This window comes from Callithrix jacchus, chromosome 15, assembly GCF_049354715.1.
Source record: "Callithrix jacchus isolate 240 chromosome 15, calJac240_pri, whole genome shotgun sequence".
NCBI lineage: Eukaryota > Metazoa > Chordata > Mammalia > Primates > Cebidae > Callithrix > Callithrix jacchus.
Window position 1 is genome coordinate 29897023 of NC_133516.1, and position 25057 is coordinate 29922079.

Sequence of the window (25057 nt, forward strand, 5' to 3'; positions counted from 1 at the left end):
TCGCCCATTATGGACACAAGAAGGAAGCCAGACAGGAGAATCCTGGGCAGAAAAGCACTATCAGTCTTAACGCCGCCGTTCTGGCCCTGGGAACTAACAACTTGGACATCCAATCAAGAGACCTAATCTGAAAGTTAGTAATTTCAAAGATGACAGGAGGATAAATTTACACTGATGGGAAGAAACCAGCGTAAAAAGGCTGAGAATACTCAAAATCAGAACACCTCTCCCTCTAAAGATGATCACAGTTCCACATCAACAATGGAACAAGGCTTGACAGAGAACGAGCACATCCCAATGACAGAATCACTCTTCAAGGAATGGATAATAAGAAACTTCTGTGAGTTAAAAGAACATGTTGTAGCCCAACGTAAAGAAACTAGGAACTGGCCGGGCGCGGTGCTCAAGCCTGTAATCCCAGCACTTTGGGAGGCCGAGGCGGGTGGATCACAAGGTCAAGATATCAAGACCATCCTGGTCAACATGGTGAAACCCCGTCTCTACTAAAGATACAAAAAATTAGCTGGGCGTGGTGGCGCATGCCTGTAATCCCAGCTACTCAGGAGGCTGAGGCAGGAGAATTGCCTGAACCCAGGAGGCGGAGGTTGTGGTGAGCAAGATCACGCCATTGCACTCCAGCCTGGGTAACAAGAGCGAAACTCCGTCTCAAAAAAAAAAAAAAAAAGAAACTAGGAACTTTGAAAAAAGGTTTGACGAAATCCTATTGAGAGTAGACAACTTAGGAATATAAGTGAATTAATGGAACTGAAGAATACAATACAGGAACTCCGAGAAGTATGCACAGGTTTAAACACTCGAATTGTTCAAGCAGAAGAAAGGATAACAGAGGTCAAAGTCCAACTTAATGAAAGAAAACAAGAAGACAAGATTAGAGATAAAAGGATAAAAAGGAATGAGCAAAGTCTCCAAGAAATGTGGGACTATGTGAAAAGACCAAATCTACGTTTGATAGGTGTACCTGAATGCGACGGAGAGAATGAATCCAAGCTGGAAAATACCCTTCAGGATATTATTCAGGAAAATTTTCCTGAACTAGCAAAGCAGGTCAATATTCAACCCCAGGTAATACAGAGAACACCACAAAGATATTCCTCAAGAAGAGCAACCCCAAGGCACATAATCGTTAGATTCACCAGGGTTGAAACGAAGGAGAAAATACTAAGGGCAGCCAGAGAGAAAGGTCAGGTTACCCACAAAGGCAAGCCTATCAGACTTACAGCAGATCTCTCAGCAGAAACTCTACAAGCCAGAAGAGAGTGGGGGCCAATATTCAACATCCTCAAAGAACAGAACCTTCAGCCCAGAATTTCATATCCAGCCAAACTAAGCTTCACAACTGAAGGAAAAATAAAATCTTTTATGAACAAGCAAGAACTCAGAGATTTTATTACCACCAGGCCTGCTTTACAAGAGCTTCTGAAAGAGGCATTACACACAGAAAGAAACAACCAGTATTAGCCTTACTAAAAATATACCAAAAAGTAAAGAGCACCAACATAAAGAAGAATTTTCATCAACGAATGGATCAAACAGCCAGTCAACATCAAATGGCAGTAACCCTAAATTTAAATTGACTAAATCCCCCAACCAAAAGACACAACCAAAAAACCCAATGGCATGTTACATCCAGACCTGTTTCACATGCAAGGATACACAAAGACTCAAAAGGATGAAGAAAGATTTACCAACCAAATGGAGAGCAAAAATAAATAAATAAATAAATAAAAAGCAGGAGTTGCAATTCTCGTATTGGATAAAATAGATTTTAAAGCAACAAAGATATAGTGGTAAAAGGATCAATACAACAACAAGAGCTAACGATCCTAACACCCAGATACATAGAGACTTAGATTCAATGAGACAGAAAATTAATAAGGATATCAAGGACTCGAACTCAGATCCGGAACAAGTAAACTTAATAAATATTTATAGAGCTCTCCACTTCAAATACATAAAATATACATTCTTGTCAATACCACATCACACCTACTCATAGGTTTAAATGAAACATTGGCCATTATTAATACCCATTTTTTTTTTCAGAATAAAGCAATATTTCTGTTCACCCTCCCTCTCTCTCTTCCTCTTTCTTTCCCTCCTTTACTCATTTTTATTTTCTTTCCTTCTCTCAGAAAAAGAAATCAACTTGTAAACCTCTAGATCCAAGTCGGCAATGTCTCTCTCATTGCTTGAATTCCTTCCTTCCCTTCCCTCCCTCCCTCCCTCCCTCCCTCCCCCCTTCCTCCTTCCCTCCCTTCCTGCCTTCCTCCCTTCCTCCTTCCCTCCCTAAAAAAAAAGGCCAGGCTTCCAGGGCATGTCTCACAAGGAGGGGCCACACTGGCATTTTAGGACAAACAGGAGGGGAAGGTGCAGAAGGCCCATGCTCCATGCTTATTTTACTTAAAATCCTATTAGCCAAAGATATTTAGTAAGCAACCCAAGTATACAAATGTCTATTTTTCTTGTAAATTACATCTACAAATAGCCTTCACTGGCTAGCACTACAAGGCACTTGGGCAAGGCTCCTTATTAATAACAGCAGATATTCAAATTGTCTCTTTCTGATTTCCACATCCACCAGCTACCTTTTTTTTCCCCTCTTTTTGAGATGGAGTCTTGCTTTGCTGCCCAGGCTAGAGTGCACTGGCACAATCTCAGCTCACTGCAACCGCTGCCTCCCAGTTCAGACGATTCTCCTGCCTCAGCCTCCTGAGTAGCTGAGACTACAGGCGTGTGCCACCATGACCAGCTAATTTTGTATTTTTAGTAGAGATGGGGTTTCACCATGTTGGCCAGGCTAATCTCGAACTCCTGACCTCAGGTGATCTACCCACCTTGGCCTCCCAAAGTGCTAGGATTACAGACATGAGCCACCATGTGCAGCTCACCAGCTACCTTCTTCTTAGAGATGATTAGACATCTACATCGTGTTGAGTGGCTGTCAAAGGACTCCAGGGACAAGGGTCGCCGCTATTAGTCTCTGTGCACATATCTTCTAAGGTCTGTCAGTTCAGTGACAGTTGTTGGGTTAAGACAAAATAATACAGTGTGTAAGACCATTCACCCTACTCTCCACTGCCCACAGCACCTGAAAGCTTAGCAAAGGCCTCACATCAACTCCCATCCCCAAGTATGGGGCAAGTGTGTTCTGGTGTGACTTGAGGTGTGTGGCTGGGGTGCATGAGGCAGACCCCAGGTGCTGGAGGAAAGTGTTAGCACTTCCACTGATGTTTATTGAGAAAAAGTAAGACACATTAAAAGTCACAATGCCATTAATGGAAAAGCAAATGTCTTGACTCTGGGATCTGGGATCTGGAGTGGGGGGCTGGGAGTCACCCTCACCAGATATCTCACCTTCAATGCAGAGCAATCTGCTGTGGTCTCTATGCTGTGGGAGATCCCTGATGTGATTATTTGAATAAGCCACAATCCTTTAGAGAGTAGAGTTTTTACAGTACTCTGCTGAGATGGGGAGTGACTGTGAACATCTTTTGTTCTACTCAGAGGATCTCTGATTATCTCCAGGAAAAAAAAAGGAGTTGAATTTAGATTTTACATTTTTACATTTTTCTTTTCTTTTGTTTCTTTTCCTTTTATTACTGGCCTCAAGTGATCCTCCTACTTCAGCCTCTCAAATAGGTGGGATTACAAGCATGTGCCACCACACCTGGCAATTTTGCATTTTTCTTTTACAAGAGACTAACGTTTCAAATATGTTGACCTTTGTGGGTCAACAAGTGGCTGTCAATCATAAGGTATCTAGTAGATTGATTGATTGATTGATTTGGCAGGACCTCACTCTGTCACCCAGGCTGAAATGCAATGGCATGAGCATGGCTCCACTGCAGCCTCAACCTTCTGGGCTCAGGTAGTCCTTTCACTGTGCCTCCCAAGTAACTGAGACTATAGGTGTGTGCCACCATGCCCAGCTAATTTTTTATGTTTTTTTTTGTAGAGATGGGGTCACACTGTGTTGCCTGGGCTGGTCTCTAACTCCTGTGCTCAAGCAATTCACCCGCCTTGGCCTCCCAAAGTTGGTGGCCCAGGCTGGAGTACAATGGCACAATCTCAGTTCACTGCAATCTCTGCCTCCCGGGTTCAAGTGATTCTCCTGCCTCAACCTCCTGAGTAGCTGGGATTACAGGTGTGCGCCACCATGCCCAGCTAATTTTTGTATTTGTAGTAGAGACAGGTTTTCACCAGTTGGTCAGGCTGGTCTCAAACTCCTGACCTCGTGATCCACCTGCCTCAGCCTCCCAAAGTGCTGGGATTATACGTGTGAGCCACCACGCCTGGCCAGAAAATATTTTTAAAAACAAATTTACTTGATCTATTCAAGTAAATTCAATAAAATAAAGGTATTATAGTAATATTTTAATAATCATTGGAAAAACAACTACTTTTAGGGAACAGAACAAAAATGGGTTTTTTGATACTGATAGATAAAATTTAAAATATTTAAAAAAATTTTTGTCTTCCTCATCTCATCCTTTGAAAATGTCCACTTTCAGGTATATTTAGGAGTAAATTATATGCCAGCATAGCATGCATATATTTTATCTTAAATATGTAATAAAGGGCTGTATGTTGAAAGAAAGTTTGAGCAGAGAGGACAAAGAAATGCGTGTTTGTCCCATAAGACCTTCACTATGTCCTCTCCCTGTGGTTCTGGATAGGGGTCTGTCTACAGCCACCATCACTGGCTCCAGCTTCCCAGACCTGTGGAGGGCTTTGCCCTCAGGAATAGCATGTCATAATTGGTCTGTAAGATGTGATAAGAATGGCCCCTGGCTGGGCATGGTGGCTCACACCTGTAAATCCCAGCACTTTGGGAGGCCAAGGTGGGAGGATCACCTGAGGTTGGGAATTTGAGACCAGCCTGACCGACATGGAGAAACCCCATCTCTACTAAAAATTCAAAAATTAGCTGGGCATGGTGGTGCATGCCTGTGATCCCAGCTACTCAGGAGGCTGAGGCAGGAGAATTGCTTGAATCTGGGAGGCAGAGGGTGTGGTGAGCTGAGATCGTGCCATTGCACTCTAGCCTGGGCAACAAGAGCAAAACTCCATCTCAAAAAAAATAGAGTGGCCCCAAGAATTAGAAAACAAAGTTGCCCTCTGAGAATCAATTGTTTAATTTTTTTTTTTTCTGAGACAGTCTTGGTCTTTCACTCGGGCTGTAGTGCAATGGTGCAATCTTGCCTCACTGCAACCTCTGCCTCCTGGGTTCCAGCAATTCTTGTGCCTCAGCCTCCCAAGAAGCTGGGATTACAGGTGTCTACCACCACACCCTGCTCCTTTGAGAAAAAAAAATGAGTAAAATGCACCCCCTGTGAGATGACCCATCTGACTTGCAGGAATAAAACAGGTGACATCTGGAGATCACTCATGAAGCTGGCCTGGAACGGGGTTGTGATTTAGCAAGGGAAAGCCCAGTAGCCTGTGGTGTTTCCTGTCTGGAAGAAGACAATAAGACTGAGCCAGGAATGTGAAGAACAGTGTGGACTCTGAACCACCTGCCCCAGAGTTGGAATGGTCACTCATCAAAATGCAGGTCTTGGGCTCTGCTCCTTATCTCCTGAGTCAGAACCACTGGCTGAGGGGCTAGGAATCAGCACCTGACCAGCCCTCCCAGGTAAGTCATCTGAACAGGCAAGCTTGATGGGCCTTGGCCCTCAGTGCAGGTGTGGGCAGTGCATGCCACTGGGACAGGGACACCGGGTCAGAGTAACCAGGTGAGCACTCTCCCTACACTGGGGTCCTTTGTTCTTTGAGCCTGGAGCATTCCCTGCCACCTGCCCTAGGAGACAAGACAAGACACTGACAGACCAGCACATGTGTCAGGGATAGGGAATGGCCTTACTGATAGTGAGTCCCTTGGTTCTCTGGCATCCACATTCTTGTTCCCTTCCTTGGTTTTTCATAGTCCCTACCAGCAGCCCCACCTCAATCTAACCACCTGGGGCAGTGAGGAAACCACACCGGGACCCACAGACCTTGTAGAGGTCACCAGCTACCCATCATCTCCCAGGGATACCTCTGCAGGACCAAGGGCCTATTTCACCGTGCACAGTAGCACATATCAGGTCGAAGGCCCAGCACCCAGGTCTGAGATAATGCAACAATGAGGGACCCACAGGCAGAGGCTGGCTGACAGGGAAGGACCCTGTGGCTCTCAGGGGCTGACCACATCTAAGTGATCTGACCCATGGGTCAAGGCCACACACTCCAGCACCCCTGCTGCCCCCTCCCATCTCAGTCCTCCAGTGCCCACGGCTGTCCTCCTTCAAGCAGCATGACTCAGACCCCAAAGCTCCCTAGCCATCTTTCCATCACATTTACCTTGCTTCTCCCGTAGTGACTTCTGGAAATTCAGGGCCTCCTTGGTCACATCAATCTCCCGCTTGATGGCATTGATGTGCTGTGTGGTCTCGCTGGCCCTTTTCCTCCGTTCATTCAAGATGGATTTGTTTTCTTTGAAAATGCGGTTGATCTCACTACCTCGCTCGTTCTTAAACTCCTCAAAGGCCACTGGTTTGGAGGGTGGGGTGTCGGACCTGGAGACACAAGGGTGAGGCCAAGGAGGATAAATAAAGTGGCTGCCTTAGGGCCACCAGGCACTTCATCTTTCTTCCCTGGGGCTTCTGTGGGCAGGAGGCAGAAGTGCTAGGCACCACCGACCCCAGACAGGAGCTATACTATGTAGGAATCACTCCCTCCTCTTTGATTTACTCAGCACCTGTACAAGGACACATGCCCATGGCAGAAAGTGAGGAAAGCAAGGAAAAGTATAAGAAACAAACAAGAAAAAAAAAACCACTTACTACCTATTGGCAACCATACAATGGCATACAGTGGTATATCTCCGTCTGGATTTCTTTTATAAACATATATATGTATCTGTATATATATATTCTTGGAGACAGGGTCCTGCTCTGTTGCCCAGGCTGGGGTTCAGTGGCTCGATCATAGCTCACTGCAGCCTCAAGCTCCTGGGCTCAAGCAGTTCTCCCGCCTCAGCCTCCTGAGTAGCTTGAACTACAGAAATGTGCTCCCATGCTCAGCTTGATTTCTTGTAGAGATGGAGTCCCACTATGTGGCCAGGCTGGTCTCCAACTCCTGGATTTAAGCAATCTTTTTGCCTTGGCCAACCAAAGTGCTGGGATTACAGGCATGAGCCACCAGGCCTGGCCTCTTTGATATATTTTTGAATGCTTGAGGCCATGCAGTATGTTTAATTTTACATCTTACTTTTTTTGAGTGTAAGGTGAAGTGTTGGAGCACGGGAAAATAGATTGATGTGGGCAACTTTGAAATGCATAAAAAAATAGCATGGAGGGATAATGAAACAAGCAGAGTAACATTTAAATTGTAGAACTGAGAGGATGCTTGATGTACAGGTGTTTGCTGTACAATTATTTCAGCTTCTCTGACTGTTTAGAAATGTTCAGAGGCTGAAATTCTTCATGTACAACCCAATGGTGGAGAACAATTCACTTAGTGCCCTTTCCCTAGTGTTGACTACTGAAGGTGTTTCAAAAATATACAATTATGCTTTTTAAATAAATGATGAAGTAAGTGTTTGTTGTATGGATCTTGTTTTACATCTTTATTTCCTTAGGATAGATCCTTAAAAAGTTATCAGGGAGAGAGGCTGAGTGATTCGAGAAAAGGGAAGAGGTTATATTCTTTCATACCTTAAAAATGTTTAATCTTTTGAATGCAGTACTTGTACAAAAGATAGGTAACTTTATTTAAATAATTGCTAACTGGAGGGTCTAAAATGATTCCATGTTTAACTGTGCATCTTGGATGACTCCTGAGGTTAGATCATTTTGCAGGTGCATAAGTCATTATGTTTCTTCTTTGGGGACTGTGCTCCTAGTCTTTACCTATTATTCCTTTTTTTTTCTTTTTTCTTTTTTTTTTTTTTAGACAGAGTCTTGCTCTGTCACTCAGGCTGGAGTGCAGTGGTGTGATCTCAGCTCACTGCAACCTCTGCCTCTCGGGTTCCAGCGATTCTCCTGCCTCCGGCTCCCAGATAGCTAGGACTACACAGGCATGCACCACCACGCCCAGCTAATTTTTCTGTATTTTTGGTAGGGATGGGTTTTATGTTGGTTCAGGCTGGTCTCAAACTCCTGACCTCAAATGATCCGCCTGCCTTGGCCTCCCAAAGTGCTAGGATTATAGGCATGAGCCACCACACCCTGGCCTATTCCTTATTTTATTTCTCTTTTATCTGCAGGCACTCTTTACATGTTGAGGATCATATACTGGTTTTGTTTGATCTGGTGCAGAAACTAACATTAGCTGATTACCTAATTGGGCGTAATTCCTCCTTGGGGGAGTCTGAGAGAGGGGGCTCAATGCTAGAGGTTTCCCGGTCCCGCAAAAGCATGTCTTTGACATCCCCATCCTTGGAGGATGGGACCAGCTGGGTCTTGGAGGTGGAAACCATATCCAAGTCCTTGGCACTCACAGGGCTGCTGGCACCTTCTTTTTTTGCTGAGGAGCTGGAAAGAGAAGGCAGGGAAGCCCCAGGGTTCAGTCATGGGCAGTAAGGTATCTCAGATGCCAGGATGAGTGACCTTTCTCAGCACTTACTACCCTGGGAGCCCATCCCACTCAGCTCCCATTTTGTTCATATTCCCAGATAAAAGTGCAAACAGTGTGATGCTAAGCCAAGCAGATGTGGAGAAAGAAGATGGCATTTTTCTCCCTTTTATCAGAACAAGGAGTCCTCAGTGGTCTTGGCAGTAGACACTTGGGAAAAATGGTTACAATATCCATGGATTGAAAGTGTATGGACCTGTGGGATGGGCCACAGGTTCTCAGGAACCACCATGGCTGCTGAGGTCTGAGTCATATGAGCATCCTGGGGAAGGACTGGCAGAGCCCCACACCGGGTGGGTCTGTCTGTGGACCAATGGTAAAGCAGGATGGCTCTGCCCTGCTGTGCTTACTGGTCTACACCCTGTTGTCCACACCAGGTCCCAGAAAAGCCACTGTCCTCCCTGCCAAAGCAATGGTGCTTGGTGCCTTTCTCCCAGGAGAGGCATATCTGAGGACCAAACTGGTAGGAGAATGACCATGGCTCTTCCTAAGGATAGAAAATCCATTTCTTCCTCTTTCCCCCTTTTTGCAAGAAGTGTGGCTCAGGGGACTGAGCCTCAGCCCACTGACTACTGCACTGATTATCCAGCAGCAGAACAGAGAGGGCTGGGGTGCAACTGCACTCCTGAAGAGGCAGGAGGAGGTTCAGGGAACTGGCATCCTCTGCTGCCTGACTCTCATCCTGCGTATAACAGTTTTCTGCAGTCAGCTCTGGCCCATGTGTAGGAACTACGCTCACTCACTCATCCTCACAACAACCCCAATGACTTGGATGCTATTATTATTATTCCCATTTTGGAGATGCAGAAACAGGCACACAGCAGTTCTCATGCCTCACACGAGGTGACCCCTTGGGTGTGAGAAGTGCAGAGCAGGGAAGGGAGCCCAGGTGTCAGCTCCAGAGCCTGTCCTCTTACCCACCACTACACAGGACCCTGGGAGTGTAGGCTCACTAAGTGAACCTAAATGCTCTTCTCACCTTGCACATACAAACCAGTCTTGCCTGAAAGGTGAACTGGGATTTTAGGTGACCTGAGTGCCAGTCAGTGGGAGGACCCTGGTGAAGTGAGGGGAGGGGTTACCACATAAAGTGCCAGAGGGCATGGGCTTTAGAGAGCTGGTCCAGCTTCTTGTTGCCATACTACTACTCATTGGTGGTGTGGCCTTGGTGAGTGACTTCCCCTCTCTAAGCCTCTGTTTCCTCATCACTATAATGAAGACATTAACTCCCACCTCACCAGGTTGATGTGAGGACGAGAGGTGATTCTTGTGGGGTTCCAAACCAGCCCCAGCCTGGGCCCCACAGACTTACTAGAATTGGTAGCAGTGACATCCGTTGCACCAACCGAGTAGCTGAGACACTGGGGGAAGGTGGGAACAGCGCACACTCTCCCATTCACCCACCAAGGAGGGCCAGCTGCTGAGGAGGCAGAGTGGCAAGGTCACTCACCTGAGCGGCTCTTTGGATGTCTTCTTGGACTTGGCTTTCTTTCCGGGTTTGTTAGAGAAAGGGGCGACTCCAAGTCCAAAGCTTTGTCCTTCAGGCTCACCCACTAGGTGGCCATCAACATCCACAAGCCCTGCCTGTGTAGAGAGGCCAGCCAAAGTCTGTGAGTTAGATTAAGGGTTTGGGCCCCTTGGGGGCCCATGTTTTTATGGCTCAAGGCTCAAAGTGGACATGTTCACCCTACACACCAAGGTTTGGCTGCTGCTGATGCCAGCCTCAGACTGTCCCCAGTAGAGCAGTCCTTGAGCACCCTGCCAAATGTCCACTTTCCACATGCACCCCCTCACCAGTATGGTGATTCCATACTCTGGGTATCCTGTCTCCAACCTAATTCCAGGAATTTGTCTTTGATATTATGATCCATGTCTCTACCTTATGGAAATTATTTGTAATTCAAAAGTGGTTTACTCTTACACAGGTCACCTGTGCTCATTCTGGTGTTACCTTTATCTGTTGCAATCCTAGCTCTGGTTTAATGCATAATACTTGCTGGCTTTGCAAAGATCTCAAGATGGAAAATCTGAGCTGAGTGCTGTTGGCAAGAGACAACTATGCTTACCTTCTGGACAGCAGAAATGGCTGCAAAGTCATTCTTGTCAATAAGGGTGTACTTCCTGCGCAAAGTGGACTCCACTTCCTGTTCCTGTTGGCTTGGGAGACAGCATGAGAGAACAGCTTGTACCTGGGGCCATTCTGAATCCACTGGGGCAACAACCAAGTACTGGGGTTAAAAGTCATATGGGCAAGGTCCCTTGTGTGGGGCCACACTTTCATCATGAACCAGACTAGACAAAAGGACAAAGGACTCATTTCCCTCTGCCCCAATGCATACACCCATCATCTACCCCCCAAACCCACAGGGGCCACCTTATGCCATGTGTGTCTGCTGCAAGATGACACTTGATAAAGACTGTAAGCTTCACTTGGGACTATATGGGGTTCTGTCTTAGGTTCTGTCTCTAAGAAACCCCTTGGAATCATGTGACCAGCTTTTGTGATACCACCTTTTGTGAGCGTAAGCTGCTTAGACTATGGGTATGTTTGCATTCAAATAAACCACAAATGCCCCCTGAGGTGGGGGTGTGTGTGGCAATATTCACAAGGTGAATATTCACAATGCCCTGTTCTGGGCACACTCAGAGCTGACACTCCATAAAAACTCCTGTCCAATTAATGACTCAATGAATATTCACCAGGGATCCAAGCATGCCCCAAGGACTGATTTGGCTATTCATCTGCAAGCAAGAAGGGGGTGCCCTTGGAGGCAAGTGCCCAGACCACAGGAGATAAAAATGGCAACCTGATTGTAGGAGTGAGGCAGGGGTGGGGGTCTCTTACCTCAGAACCACCCGGAACTGGTTGAACACCTCCTTGATCTGTCTCAGGTTGATTATCTGGAGGGAAGAGAGCAAGGCAGAGGCTAGACCAAGGGCACCTAGAGAGACCAGGCTGCATCTGTGTTATTAGAGAAATCAAGACCCCTTGGCTGACCCCCGGACCATCTGTCTGGAGAAGAGGACACCTGCACACTGCCTCTCAGCAAAGTGGCAGCCAAGCCCTCCTCCAGAGCAAAGAAACACCCAATTAATCATTTTAAAACTATGTATTTGCTGAGGCTATAAAAACCACCTCTTCTAAGTGGAAACCTCTATAAAATGAAAATGATTCTCTACCTTGAAAATACTTTCTAAAGTTTTTTTTTTTTTTTAATAAAATCTATTTCCTCACCTTTCTCTTACTTCCATAAGGTCCCACCTGCTGTCTTCAGATGGAGCCCATATATGGATCTGTCTGCATGAGCACAGACACATACACATGCGGCTGGAGGAAGGTTACTGTCTTCCCCCGGCCCTAAAGCCCACAGCATTGCCCTTGATCAAGGGTTAATTTGGGACTGCCTCTCCTGTGAAGGCCAGAAGAGTCCACCCTTAGTTGTCCCAGGCCCACCTCTTGGAGCTGCCCACAGTAATAGCCAGGGGGTCTGCCCATGTCTCCAAGAAGAGGGGTTTGATGGACTGTACTATGAAAACAGGATGCAGCCTTCCCCGCTGAGGGCCCTTCCTTGTGCTGTTTCTCCCTCCTTGGCCTACTTTAACATGGGTCCTGGGGTCTACGTTCTAGACAACCAGCATGACCACCATCCTTTCTCAGCTTCATTCTGCAGGCACAGTCAAGCACCCCAGGTGCAGCAGCTCAGTAAATCCCACCTCCGTTTCCCTCCCCAATGGGTAGGTGAGGCCACTGAAGTACATGAGGTTGAGCATTTTGCCAAGGTCAGTCAGCAAAGAGGCAGCTGAGCTGGGGTTCAATCCCAGCTCTGCGGCTTGTGCTTGTGCCCCTGAGATGGGCTGAAGGGTCCCTGACATCAAGAGTCCAGCATCACCCTCCATCCACTGTACCCATTCATGTGAGGTTCTGAGGCCAGCATAGCATGTGTTGGGCTGTGCCCAGGACAGGGAGGCCCAAACTGGCTAAGCACAGTGGTCACAGCGGGGTTCCTTACATCAATCTCATCCAGTGTCCCCTCCAGGTACCTCCGCACCTGGGAGTTGATCTCAGCAATCTGGATTTCATCCATGGGGTCATAGGTCACAAAGGTGCGGTTGGTCTTGAAGGAGGATAAAGAACATTTGGATAAGTAACAAGAACCTGAGCCCACGCAGGAGTGACAGGAACCATTCTGAGATCCAAAGTAGGGAGGCTGGGCATAGTCCCTGACTGCCCAAGCTGGCTCGTTCCCTTCATCGTCGGCTCCTGGCAGACAGCCTGACACACAGGCCAGGTGCTTGGGTCAGAGAAGGATAATGGGGTCGGGGAGGAAAGGAAAGGCCCTCAGACATGGGGCCTGCTAGTCCAGACAGTGGCTCTGCTAGCTGAGTCCCAGCAGACTTTGCATCATGAGAATCATGAGGAGCAGAAGGCATGTGCTTCCTCTGCCTGGAAGCCCCTCAGGACCACTGGAGGACTCTGCCCCCACTCCCTGCCCTCATGGCCCCTTGCTGCTGCCCCTTTCCTGCCACTCAGCCTGCCCCGCACCTGCCACTGGCCTTGACCCATCATGCTGTCTGTCCTTAGACCCAGTCCCTCTAGTCGCCCCTGCACCAGCACCTCTGCCTTCCTCCCTTGCCTCTTGCCCCTTACCAGGCTGTCATGGATGGCCAGTTCCTGCTTGAGCAGTGCTAGTTCCTTCTCCAAGTTCTTGACCATTCTCTGCCGGGAAACATGGTGGGGTGGGGGCCAACAGGAAGGGTCGTCAAAGAAGTTACCCTGTCTCTTTCACACCAAGAGCACAATTCCTCATTCTGTGCCCAGACATCCTGGTCATTCCTGCATCCACAGACTATGCTTTCAGCTTCTGGCCATTCCCTCCCCACTGATGACTCTTACCCAGGTGGTGTGAGTTTAGGGAGCTGGGGAAGAGTCCAGTGAGTTCTGGGAGGACCTGAACAGTCCCTTGGCCTTTGCTGCTTTCAACAGAAGAGACGGCACAAGCCACAGGGCCACTTCAAACCCCAACTTCCAGGGGCCCCAGGGCCATTATCCTCTACCATTATCCTGGTAGAGGATAATGGCCCTTTTGGTGCAGCCTACAGACTCCAGAATGCTTTTTTTTTTTTTTTTTTGTAGGGGGAGGGAGTTTCACTCTTGTCACCCATGCTGGAATGCAATGGCTCAGTCTCAGCGCACTGCAACCTCTGCCTCCTAGGTCCGAGAGATTCTCCTGCCTCAGCCTCCCGAGTAGCTGGGATTATAGGTGCCTGCCACCATACCGAGCTAATTTTTGTACTTTTAGTAGACACAGGGTTTCACTATGTTGGCCAGGCTGGTATCGAACTCCAGACCTCAGGTGATCCACCTGCCTCTGCCTCCCAGAGTGCCGGGATTACAGGCGTGAGCCACCGCACCTGGCTCCAGAATTCTTTCTTTTTAGAAACAGGCTCTCACTCTGTCCTCCAGGCTGGAGTGCAGTGGCACTATCATGGCTCACTGCAGCCTCAACCTCCTGGGCTCAAGCAATCCTCTCACCTCAGCCTCCTGAGCAGATCATACTACTGTACACACTGTACACACCCAGTTAACTTTTGTAGAGACAGGGGTCCCACCATGTTGCCCATGCTGGTATCAAACTCCTGGGCTCAGTCAATCCTCTCACCTCGGGTTCCCAAAGGGCTGGGATTACAGGTGTGAGCCGCTGGGCCTGGCCTCCACAATGGTTACTATGCATGGTTATAATGCTCATCCTTTTACCCTCATCCTCACCAACCACTGCATGAACATGCCACCACTACCCAGTGATAATCATGTATTTCACCTCTAATTTTTTTTTTTTTTTTATGAGATGGGGTCTCACTCTGCTACCCAGGCTGGAGTACAAATGGTGTGATCTTAGCTCATTGTAACCTCCACCTCATGGGTTAATGTGATTCTCCTGCCTCAGCTTCCTGAGTAGTAAGGACTACAGGACACGCCACCATGTCCAGCTAATTTTTGTATTTTATCGTAGAGACAGGGTTTTGCCATGTTGGCCAGGCTGGTCTTGAACTCCTGACCTCAGGTGATCCATCCACCTCGCCCTCCCAAAGTGCTGGGATTACAGGTGGGAGCCACTGCGCCCAACCTCACCTCTAATTTTTTGCTGCTTACAAACAATGCTGCAAGAACATTTTCATACTCATGTATTTATGTCCTTATAGATTTCTGTAGAATAACACAGTGATATATGAGGCTTTTTGAGATCTTCCCCCATTACCTCTTTTCTGCTTCTCTCCCCTGGTACACGCCAACCACTTCCACAAGTTGGTATGCTCCTGCCTCTGCACTGCCTGTCCTTTGCCCTGGGATGTTCTTCTCCTAGGTATTTCCAAGACTCATTCACGGCCAGGCACAGTGGCCCATGCCTATAATCCCAGCACTTTGGGAGGCTGAGGTGGGTGGATCACCTGAGGTCAGGAGTTTGAGACCAGCCTGAACAATATTATGAAACCCATCTCTATTAAAAATACAAAAATTAGCTAGGCGTGGCAGCATGCACCTGTAGTTCCAGCTACTCGGGAGGCTGAGGCAGGAGAATCACTTGAACCTGGGAGACGGAGATTGCAGTGAGCCGAGATTGTGCCACTGCACTCCAGCCTGGACAACAGAATGAGACTCCATCTCAAAAAAAAAAAAAAAAAGACTCATTCACTTACCTCCTTAAAATCTTTATTCAAAAGCTTCTAAATTAGGTGAGCCACAATTACTCTTTAAAATTGTAATTCTGGCCAGGTGTGGTGGCTCACACCTGTAATCTCAGCACTTAGGGAGGCCGAGGCAGGTGCATCACCTGAAGTCAGGAATTTGAGACCAGCCTGGCAAAACCCATCTCTACAAAAAATACAAATATTAGCCAGGCATGGTGGCAGGCGCTTGTAATCCCAGCTACTAGGGAGGCTGAGACAGAAGAAATTGCTTGAACCTGGGAGGCGGAGGTTGCAGTGAGCTGAGATCATGCCACTCCACTCCAGCCTGAGTGATAAAGTGATATCCTGTCTCAAAAAAAAAAAAAAAATTGTAATTCCTTCCCTACCCCTGCAACATGCTGTAATCCCAGCACTTTGGGAGGCCGAGGCGAGCAGATCACAAAGTCAGGAGTTCAAGAACAGCCTGGCCAATATGGTGAAACCCCATCTCTACTAAAAATACAAAAAAATTAGCCAGGCATGGTGGCACTTGCCTGTAATCCCAGCTACTCGGGAGGTTGAGGTAGGATAATTGCTTGAACCTAGGAGGCGAAGGTTGCAGTGAGCCGAGGTCACACCACTGCACTCCAGTCTGGGTAACTCCATCTCAAAAAAATAAAATAAAATAAAATAACAAAAATAAAAATCTCTAATGTTTCTTCATAGCACGTTTTACCTTTTAATATACTCTAGATTAGTGCTGATATAATTCTCTGTAATGACTGAAATGTTCCGTATTTGTGCTGCCCAGTATAATAATGATGAGCCACGTAGAACTACTGAAAACGAAACGTGGCTAGGGTGCTTGAAGAAGTGACTCTAATTTTAATTAATTTAAACAGCCACATTTGAGTAGCAGTTACTGTCTTAAACAGCGAAGCTTTAAAACTTACCTATTTATTGTTATTATTTTTATGTATCTCTCCTACTCCCAAGAGACTGCAAGCTCAGAGATTTGTGTTTCTGTTCATGCAGTCAGACATCCCAAGTGCTTTAAAAAGCGCCTGGCACATAGTAAGCACTCCATAGATTTTAGGTAAGTAAATAAATGATACATCTTGAGGAGAAGAATTGCTAAGTCATTTTATATTTGGTAGATACTATCTGACTGTCTTCCCTAAAAGAGGCACAAGGAACTTCAAGCTGAGAACCCTCGCTATGAACAGTAAGACTTCCTTTAGTTGTCATAAAAGGACCACTGGAGGGAGCCCCTGACACCTGGATCCTGGGACTGGTGACCAAAACTATGACCAGTCCACTGCCCCACTGGCCGTCTCCCAGACCAAAGGCCTGCTATACTCTAACCTTCATCTAACCAGGTCACCTGGGCACCGAGGCCCATCTGCCCTCACATAGCAAGGGTCAACAGAACCCTTGGTATCTTGATGGCTCTGTAGCAATTCAGGCACAAAGCCTGGAACCCAAGGCATGTGACCAGTGTCCAGATCCTGGATCTGCCCCTCTGGGAAGCCCCAAGCAGGTCTCCTTCAGGGGTCAGCTTCCTGTGGGATCAAGTGGGGAGGCGTGGTAGCCAGTCCCACGTGTCCACATATCCCTCCTTCTCCCAGCTCTAGAAAATATATCATGGCCCAGCTATAGAAAGTTTGAGCTGTCAGGGGCCTCCAGCTTGATGACTGTTCAGGGAGGCACAGCAGAGCCAAACTTATATGTCTGGGCCAATCAGAAGGTGATGTAGGAGGCTGGGCACCGTGGCTCATGCCTGTAATCCCAGCACTTTAGGAGGCCCAGGCAGGCAGATCACTTGAGGTCAGGAGATCAAGACTAGCCTGGCCAACACGGTGAAACCCCATTTCTACTAAAAATACAAAAAAAAAAAAAATAGCCGAGTGCAGTGGCACATGCCTGTAATCCCAGATACTCGGGAGGCTGAGGCAGGAGAATCGCTTGAACCTGGGAGGTGGAGGTTGCAGTGAGCCAAGATCGTGCCACTGCACTCCAGCCTGGGCCACAGTAAGACCCTGTTACAAAAACAACAACAACAAAAACAGGGGCATTTTTTAGATAGAAAAAATGCCTTGGAACAGCACAGACACATGTAAGTTTCCTAACAGGCATTTTCATCATAAATGTAATGAGGATAATTCAGAGACTTCTGCGTAAGCTCCACAACAGGCTGTGGGGAAGCTCTCGGCTCAGGCAGTTTTCTCCCTTTCATCCCACCGCAGCTTGCCGGGGTATCTTCTCTTGGCAGAGTGGGGTACACTGAGGTTCTCTCCGCTGTCTGTTTACGCCTGAGGCTCACAGCCCTTTACATCACTTCACAGAACCACAGACTGACAGAGTGGGAGGGTCACTGGAGGTCATCAGGCCAACCTCATGGTTCACAAAGGACGACCCTGAGGCTGAGGTCAGAGCAACTCGCCAGAGAGCTCGTGGTAGAGGTGGATTAGGAACCCAGTCTTCTGCCTTACAGCCAGCCCCACCGCCAAAGAAATGCTGAAGAAGCAATTCCACCTCTTTGAAAACAGGTGTCAGTGCCAAAGACAGTGCTGAAAATGACCGGAGAATGCTGGCTACAGTCTAGGAAAGGAAGCAACCAAAATAATTTTTCCACTTCTCTCTCAAGAACTGATGTTTGTAAAGAAAAATGTTGAACAGAAAGATTATAAACACATTTATACTGGATGGCACAGAGACTCACTCGGCTGTCCAGGACCAACTGTGCAGATCTTAGAACAGAAATTACATGAAAGAGCATGATCCTCCAACTTCACCAGGCATGGTGGCTCATACCTGTAATCCTAGCACTTTGGGAGGCTGAGGTAAAAGGAACCCCAAAGTCCAGGAGCTCAAGACCATCCTGGGCAACACAGGGAGACCCCGTCGCTATAGAAAAAAAAAATTAGTCAGGTGTGGTGGCGCAGGCCTGTGGTCCCAGATACTTGGGAGGCTGAGGTGGGAGAATTGCTTGAGCCGAGGCAGTTGAGGCTACAGCAAGCCATGACTGCACCTCTGCACTCCAGCCTGAGTGACCAAGCATGACCTTGTCAAAAAAATAAAAATAGGGGCCAGGTACGACATCCACCCAGCCAGGTTCACAGGTAGCAGTGTTGATAATCCTGAGCTAAGGGAACACCAAATAAGAAAAGATAAGAAGGCCAGGTGAGGTGGCTCACACTTGCAATCCCACCACTTTGGGAGGCTGACGTGGGCAGATCATGAGGTCAGGAGTTGGACACCAGCCAACACAGTGAAACCCTGTCTCTACTAAAAATACGAAAACTGGCTGGGCATGGTGGCAGGTGCCTGTAATGCCAGCTACTCAGGAGGCTGAGGCAGGAGAATCGCCTGAATCCAGGAGGCGAAGGTTGCGGTGAGCCAAGATCGCGCCATTGCACTCCAGCCTGGGTAACAAGAGCGAAACTCCATCTCAAAAAAGAAAAAAGAAGAGATAAAAAAAAAAAAAGCTTCAAGAATACAGAAAAGCATACAAAATAATGCCATTAAACCTGAACAAACCACCCCAAAATGTGACTTCAACAGCATGCTGTCATATTGGCTTCAGGGTTGTTGTTGTTTTTTTTTTTTTTTTTTTTTGAGACAGAGTCTTGCTCTATTGTCCAGGCTGGAGTGCAGTGGCATGATCTTGGCTCACTGCAACCTCTGCCTCCCAGGCTCAAGCGATTCTCATGCCTCAGCCTCCCGAGCAGCTGGAATTACATGTGTGTACCACCACACCTGGCTAATTTTTCTATTTCTTAGTAGAGACATGGTTTCTCCGTGTTGTCCAGGTTGGTCTTGAACTCCTGGCCTCAAGTGATCTGCCTGCCTCCTAAAGTGCTGGGATTACAGGCATGAGCCACTGTGTTCGACCCAGGGATTTTTTTTTTAAGAAGTAAAACATTTCAGATAAATGTGAAGCTTCTGTATGCCACGCTCCAAATCCACTCCCTTCCCATCCCAAAAGGAACCTCTGGCCTCAGTCTGGGTGTTTTCATGCCATGCATTTTTTCTTTTACTGCACACACTTATATCCAGTTGATATCAGCATCTCTCTGCATGTTTTTAGATGTTGGTGTAAATAACAGAGGCTATCATTTGGGCCGCTTCAGGCATCTAGTTTTTTTCTCATTTGAGATATATCCATGCTGGTAGCTCTAGCTCTGGCTCCCTCATCCCACAACTCATTTAGCTACTCTTCTGTTAAAGGATATTGATTATGTTCCAATTTTTCACTATTACAATAAGTACTATAAAGAGTTACTGTTTAATCACTATTACAATAAGTCTATAAAGAGACTTACAGACTCTATAGACGAATGGCGCTGACAGTGCTTGTTGTAATAGTGACTTCTATAGTCTCTCACCCATGTGATAATATCTCTCGACTATATACACCTAGAAGCAACACTGCAGATGGGGGAGGAGTGCTGACCAACATTCATTGAACATTTACCCCATGACAGCACTATGCTGAGAGGTTTCTACACATTATCTCATTCTTCATAGGATCTCTTTGAGCATGGATTCTGTTATCTACCCAATTTACAAATGAAGAAACTGAGACTTAGAAAGCATAGGTATTTTGGCCGGGCTTGGTGGCTCATGTCTGTAATCCCAGCACTTTGGGAGGCCAAGGCGGGTGGATCACCTGAGGTCAGAAGTTCGAGACCAGCCTGGCCAACGTGGTGAAACCCTGTCTCTAATAAATACACAAAAATTATCTAGGTGTGGTGGTGGGTGCCTGAAGTCCCAGCTACTTGGGAGGATGAAGCAAGAGAATGGTTTCAGCCCTGGAGGTGGAAGGTGCAGTGAGCTGAGATTGCACCACTGCACTCCAGCCTGGGTGACAGAGCAAGACTCTGTCTCAAAGAACAAAAAAACAAATAATAGCTGGGCATGGCGGCACATGCCTGTAATCCCAATTACTCAGACGGCTGAGGCAGGAGCCACTTGAATCCAGGAGGCAGGGCTGCAGTGAGCTAAGATCATACCACTGCACTCCAGCTCAGGTGACACAAGGAGACTCTGTCTCAAAAAAAAAAAAAACACTCCAGGTATTTTGCTGAGACTATATACAGCTAATGGAGGAAAGAGCAGAGTGCTAAACCCAGGAGAGCCCAATCCAGCTGCCATGGCCTTCACTAGGATGCCAGTGGTTCTCAAAGTGTGGCCCCAAGAGAGCAGGTATCGGTGTCATAAAAGGGCCTAGAAACTTACTAGAAATGGGATAGAAGCCGACCTTAAGATGAAAATTTTTAAAAAGAAAAGAAAAAAAAGGGAATCAGAAACTCTCAGAATCACTGGGAATGGATCTAGTGATCTGTGGTTCCACATCAGCCAGGCGATTCTGATGCCTTCTCACATGAGAACAACTGCTCTCAGTTCCACTCCCTCCCCAATCTCCAAACCATGGGTTTGTTCCACAGAGCCACAGGGACGGTCATTTTCCTTCAGGATTTAGAATCTGAAAAGTTTAGCTGGCTTGTCAACCTTAGGGCTTGCAAATCCTCCTTTCTCTTTGAGCTATGATTCCATAAGCATCTTAGAGGAAAGCTAAATTAACAATAACTGTGCTTTTACTATACAGATGTTGCCAGAATGCTCTCCAAAGCGGTTGTGTCAATTACACTTTGACCAGAAGTGGACAAGAGTTTCCATTTCTCCACATTCTCATCATCATTCTAATTTTTGCTAAGTTGAGAATAGAATTCCACTGAGGTTTTAATTTGTATTTCCCTGGTTAATGGTGATGCTGAGCACCCCCTCTGATTGGCCAGCTCTGTTCTGTAGTGACACAGCCAGGTGACCTTAGCTCTAAGGAAATCTCATGTAGAAGTCTACAGCACCCAGAGTTCCTAGAGCCCCATATGTGAACTTGTTGGTGGCCTTGCCCTTTCACCCCATGTCAGCCCCTAAAGGTCTCCAGGGACTCTGAAGACTCTGGCCAGTCCAGGGGTGGAAAGGGACTGACCCAGGGCTGCATGGGGATCTTTGGTTGAGGCAGGAAGGGAAGCCAGGCTTGTGTGACCTAAGTAGCAAACCCACACACCTTCCCCACAGTGGGACAACTGCCCACAATCCCTGCTGTACCTCAGCATCATACTTTTCATTGATGGCAGGCTCAGTGGTGACTAGCTTCATCCTGCTGGCAAATCTCAGTGAAGACAGCTGAAAAACAGACCAGGTAGACGTCAGATGGCTTACCACTAAAGTGAGGCCCCAAGAGACTGGCCTTCTCAGAGACCCTGCCTGCCCTTTCCTGGCTCCCAGGCTCCCTTGTCAACCCGTGTTGGTTATGTTGGTTCTTTTCCCCTGCAGGACATTGGTGAAAAGGGTTCTTGGGTATGAGGTCCCCAAGAGAAGAGCAGGAAGCTGACAGAGGGCACATATGGCAGCCTGGTCCTCGTCACGTAAACTATGACAATACGTGCTGGTCTATTTCTTCATTCAGACCTGACCATCTTCTACCTCTAGGCCTCTGCTCAGGCAACCCCCGTCTGGAGTACCCTTTTCTGTCCTCCCATGCTGTCTGCCTTCCCACGTTCCACTCTCTTTTCAAGGCTCAGCTGAAAACCAGCTTCCTTCTTGAAGCCCTCCTGGTTTTCTTTCACATGAAAGAGTCTCCTTCCACAGTGTTCTGCCTCCTTCATGCAATTTTCAGGGTCTAGATCAGCCATGTCCAACAGAGATATAATGCAAACTACAAATGTAAGTCATATGTGTAATTTTATATTTTCTAGTAATCATATAGGAAAAGTAAGTAGATGAAAATAATATTAATATCTTTAATGTAAATTTTAACCCAAGGTATCCAAAATATTATGCTTTGTTTGTTTGTGGTTTTTTGTTTGTTCGTTTTGCTTTATTTTTTTGAGACAGGGTCTTGCTCTGTCATTCAGGTTGGAGTGCAATAGCACAATCATAGCTGACTACAGCCTCAACCTTTGGGGCTCAGGCAATCCTCCCACCTCAGCCTCCTGAATAGCTGGGACTACAGGTATGAGCCACTGTACCTGGCCCCAAAATATTATAATTTCAACATGTAATCAACATTTAAAAATTACTAAGAAATTGGCCAGGTGCAATGGCTCCTGCTTGTAATCCCAGCACTTTGGGAGGCCGAAGTGAGTGGACCACCTGAGGTCGGGAGTTCGAGACCAGCCTGACCAACGAGAAACCCCCTCTCTACTAAAAATACAAAATTATCCAGGCATGGTGGAGCATGTCTGTAATTGCAGCTACTTGGGAGGCTGGGGCAGGAGAACCATTTGAACCTGGGAGGTGGAGGTTGCGGTGAGCCGAGATCGTGCTACTGCAGATGCTAGCTGAGGGGTGGAGGGCTCCTCGTTGGCAATGAGAAACAGCCAGTGGCCTCAGGAGGCAGGTCTAGAGATTCCAGCCTCAGACCATCCTGGGCTGTCTCCTATCTCAATGAATGATCCTGAAATGAGGAAGCAGGCTAAGAGTAGGGATGGCTTGCCCCTAAGTGGCCCAGAGGAAAGACTGAAAGGGCTCTTCCTTGGGCAGTCTACTCTGGTGGCTCCGAGCACAGCCACTGACCACCTGCGTGGCCATTGACAGATTTCACAACTTCTCTGTCAGGTGAGGGGAGAGCTGCCTTGATAAGGTGTATAATGTGCTCTGTTTAGAGCTGGCTCACAGTGAGCCCTCAGGAAGGTGTCTCTGTCATTACAGGTGGTGTCGTTTCTGCGCAGGGCCAAATCAGACTCTCCTGCTCCAAGCACAGCAGTGAGTACGGTGACCCATCACTGTCGTTACTCACACACACATGTACAGTGCCACTGCATAAAGCACAATCCATAACGAGAACCATTTTAAAGTTTCAACACATATGGAGAAGAGAATCATTAGCTTCCGTATCCCCAATATACTTTTGTCCCAAACCCCTGAGACCTGAGACCCTCCACCAGTTCCTCTGGGCTCTGTGGGTTCAGTCCTGGGCAGAGACCCCAATTGGTATGGGTACAAGTCCTTGAGATTGCAGGTACCAGGAAAGTTGCTTCCTGACCTGTAAGCATCACAGGGGGTAAAGGGAGACGAGGAGCTTCTACTATCTTGGAGGACATCTTTCTTATAACATGTTTTTTTTTTCTTTTTTTTTTTGCTAACACTTGGCACTTTATTAGTGGGGAAACTCACCTTGGTCTGGCAGAGACTGGGATGGACAGGACCAGTGCCCATTCTCTAGGGGGTATTTTCTGGAAGATCAGGTGTTCCTCCTTGTAGGTTTAGAGGAAACACCCTCATAGATGAAAATCCCCCAGAGAGCAGTGCTGCAACTGCCAGGCAGCTGGGGTAGGAGGGGCGCCCTAGGCACAGCTGGGCCCTTGGGACAGCAGGGCTTCGATGTCAGGCTCGATGTCAATGGTCTGGAAGCGGCGACTGTACCTGCGCACAGGAATACCGTCAGGGCCCACCAGGAACTTCTCAAAGTTCCATACAACATCGTTTCGGCATACCGGAGACCAGGTGATGAGCTTGGGGTCTGTCATGAGTGCAGTGGCATCGTCGCTGGGCGCTGGCAGGGCCTCCCGAAGGAAGGCGAAGAGAGGGTGCGACCCCGCACCATTCACCTCGCACTTCTCGAAGAGCATGAAGTTGGGCTCGAACCCACCACCAGGTCGGACGTACTTGAGGGAATTCAAAATCTCTTCGTTCTTGGCGTTCTCCTGATGTCCAAACTGGTTGCACGGGAAGCCGAGCACCACAAGCCGAGCACCACAAGGGGCCCGAGGCGCCGCTGCAGCTCGTTCATCTGGGTGTAGTCCCGGACCGTGGTGCCTCAGAGGGACGCCACATTCTCGATAAGCAGCACCTTGCCCCGCAGGGAACCCAGGCTCACAGGCTCCCCAGCGGCCAGCGGTCGCGCCGAGAAGGCGTACACTGACTGGGCGGCCACCGCCGCCGCTAGCCGAGCAGCACACATGGCGCAGCTAATCCAAAAGCTAAGGGACCGCCCGGAACCAGCCGTTTTTTTTTTTCTTTTGAGATGGAGTCTTGCTCTGTCACCCATCTGGAGTTCAGTGGCCCAATCTCAGCTCACTGCAACCTCCGCCTCCAGGGTTCAAGCAATTCTCCTGCCTCAGCCTTCTGAGTAGCTGGGACTACAGGCACTTACCACCATGCCCTGCTAATTTTTGTATTTTTAGTAGAGACGGGGTTTCACCATGTTGGCCAGGCTGGTCTCAAACTCCTGACCTCAAGGAGTGATCCACCTACCTTGGCCTCCCAAAGTGCTGGGATTACAGGCATGAGCCATTGCGCCTGGCCTCAACTATGCTTTTTTTTTTGAGATGGAGTTTCGCTCTTGCTACCCAGGCTGGAGTGCAATGGCGCGATCTCGGCTCACCGCAATCTCCGCCTCCTGGGTTCAGGCAATTCTCCTGCCTCAGCCTCCTGAGTAGCTGGGATTACAGGCATGCGCCACCATGCCCAGCTAATTTTCGTATTTTTAGTAGAGACGGGGTTTCACCATGTTGACCAGGATAGTCTCGATCTCTTCACCTTGTGATCCACCCACCTCGGCCTCCCAAAGTGCTGGGATTACAGGCGTGAGCCACTGCGCCTGGCCGGCACTATGCTTTTTTTTTTTTAATCCCATGAGACCAAGAGGTTCCAGAAGCCTTCCTCTGGGGATGCTGCCTCACATGTCAGCTGGAACTCTCCTGCCCTGCCTCCCAAGTCCAAGGGTGCTGGATGTTTGACAGGA

At 47.8% G+C, this 25057-nt stretch overlaps 1 protein-coding gene and 1 pseudogene across 22 annotated transcripts in view; both read right to left on the reverse strand.

The window, feature by feature from the left end:
• Positions 1 to 25057, reverse strand: part of KIF9 (kinesin family member 9) — a 51311-nt gene that overhangs the window by 6484 nt on the left and 19770 nt on the right. For 13 of the 22 annotated variants that reach the window (XM_078350669.1, XM_002758290.5, XM_035275187.3 and 10 more), the window contains 8 exons: positions 21418 to 21495; positions 13286 to 13354; positions 12648 to 12752; positions 11483 to 11538; positions 10704 to 10794; positions 10088 to 10221; positions 8343 to 8537; positions 6364 to 6578 (listed from right to left, as the gene is read on the reverse strand). In XM_078350669.1, the coding sequence (XP_078206795.1) occupies positions 6364 to 6578; positions 8343 to 8537; positions 10088 to 10221; positions 10704 to 10794; positions 11483 to 11538; positions 12648 to 12752; positions 13286 to 13354; positions 21418 to 21495 (943 nt within the window). Of the gene's footprint in view, positions 1 to 5176; positions 5319 to 6363; positions 6579 to 8342; positions 8538 to 10087; positions 10222 to 10703; positions 10795 to 11482; positions 11539 to 12647; positions 12753 to 13285; positions 13355 to 21417; positions 21496 to 25057 lie in introns of those variants that run through there. The other 9 variants (XM_078350673.1, XM_002758291.5, XM_078350670.1 and 6 more) reach the window with 3 other exon arrangements.
• Positions 23524 to 24288, reverse strand: LOC100403743 (glutathione peroxidase 1 pseudogene; annotated as a pseudogene).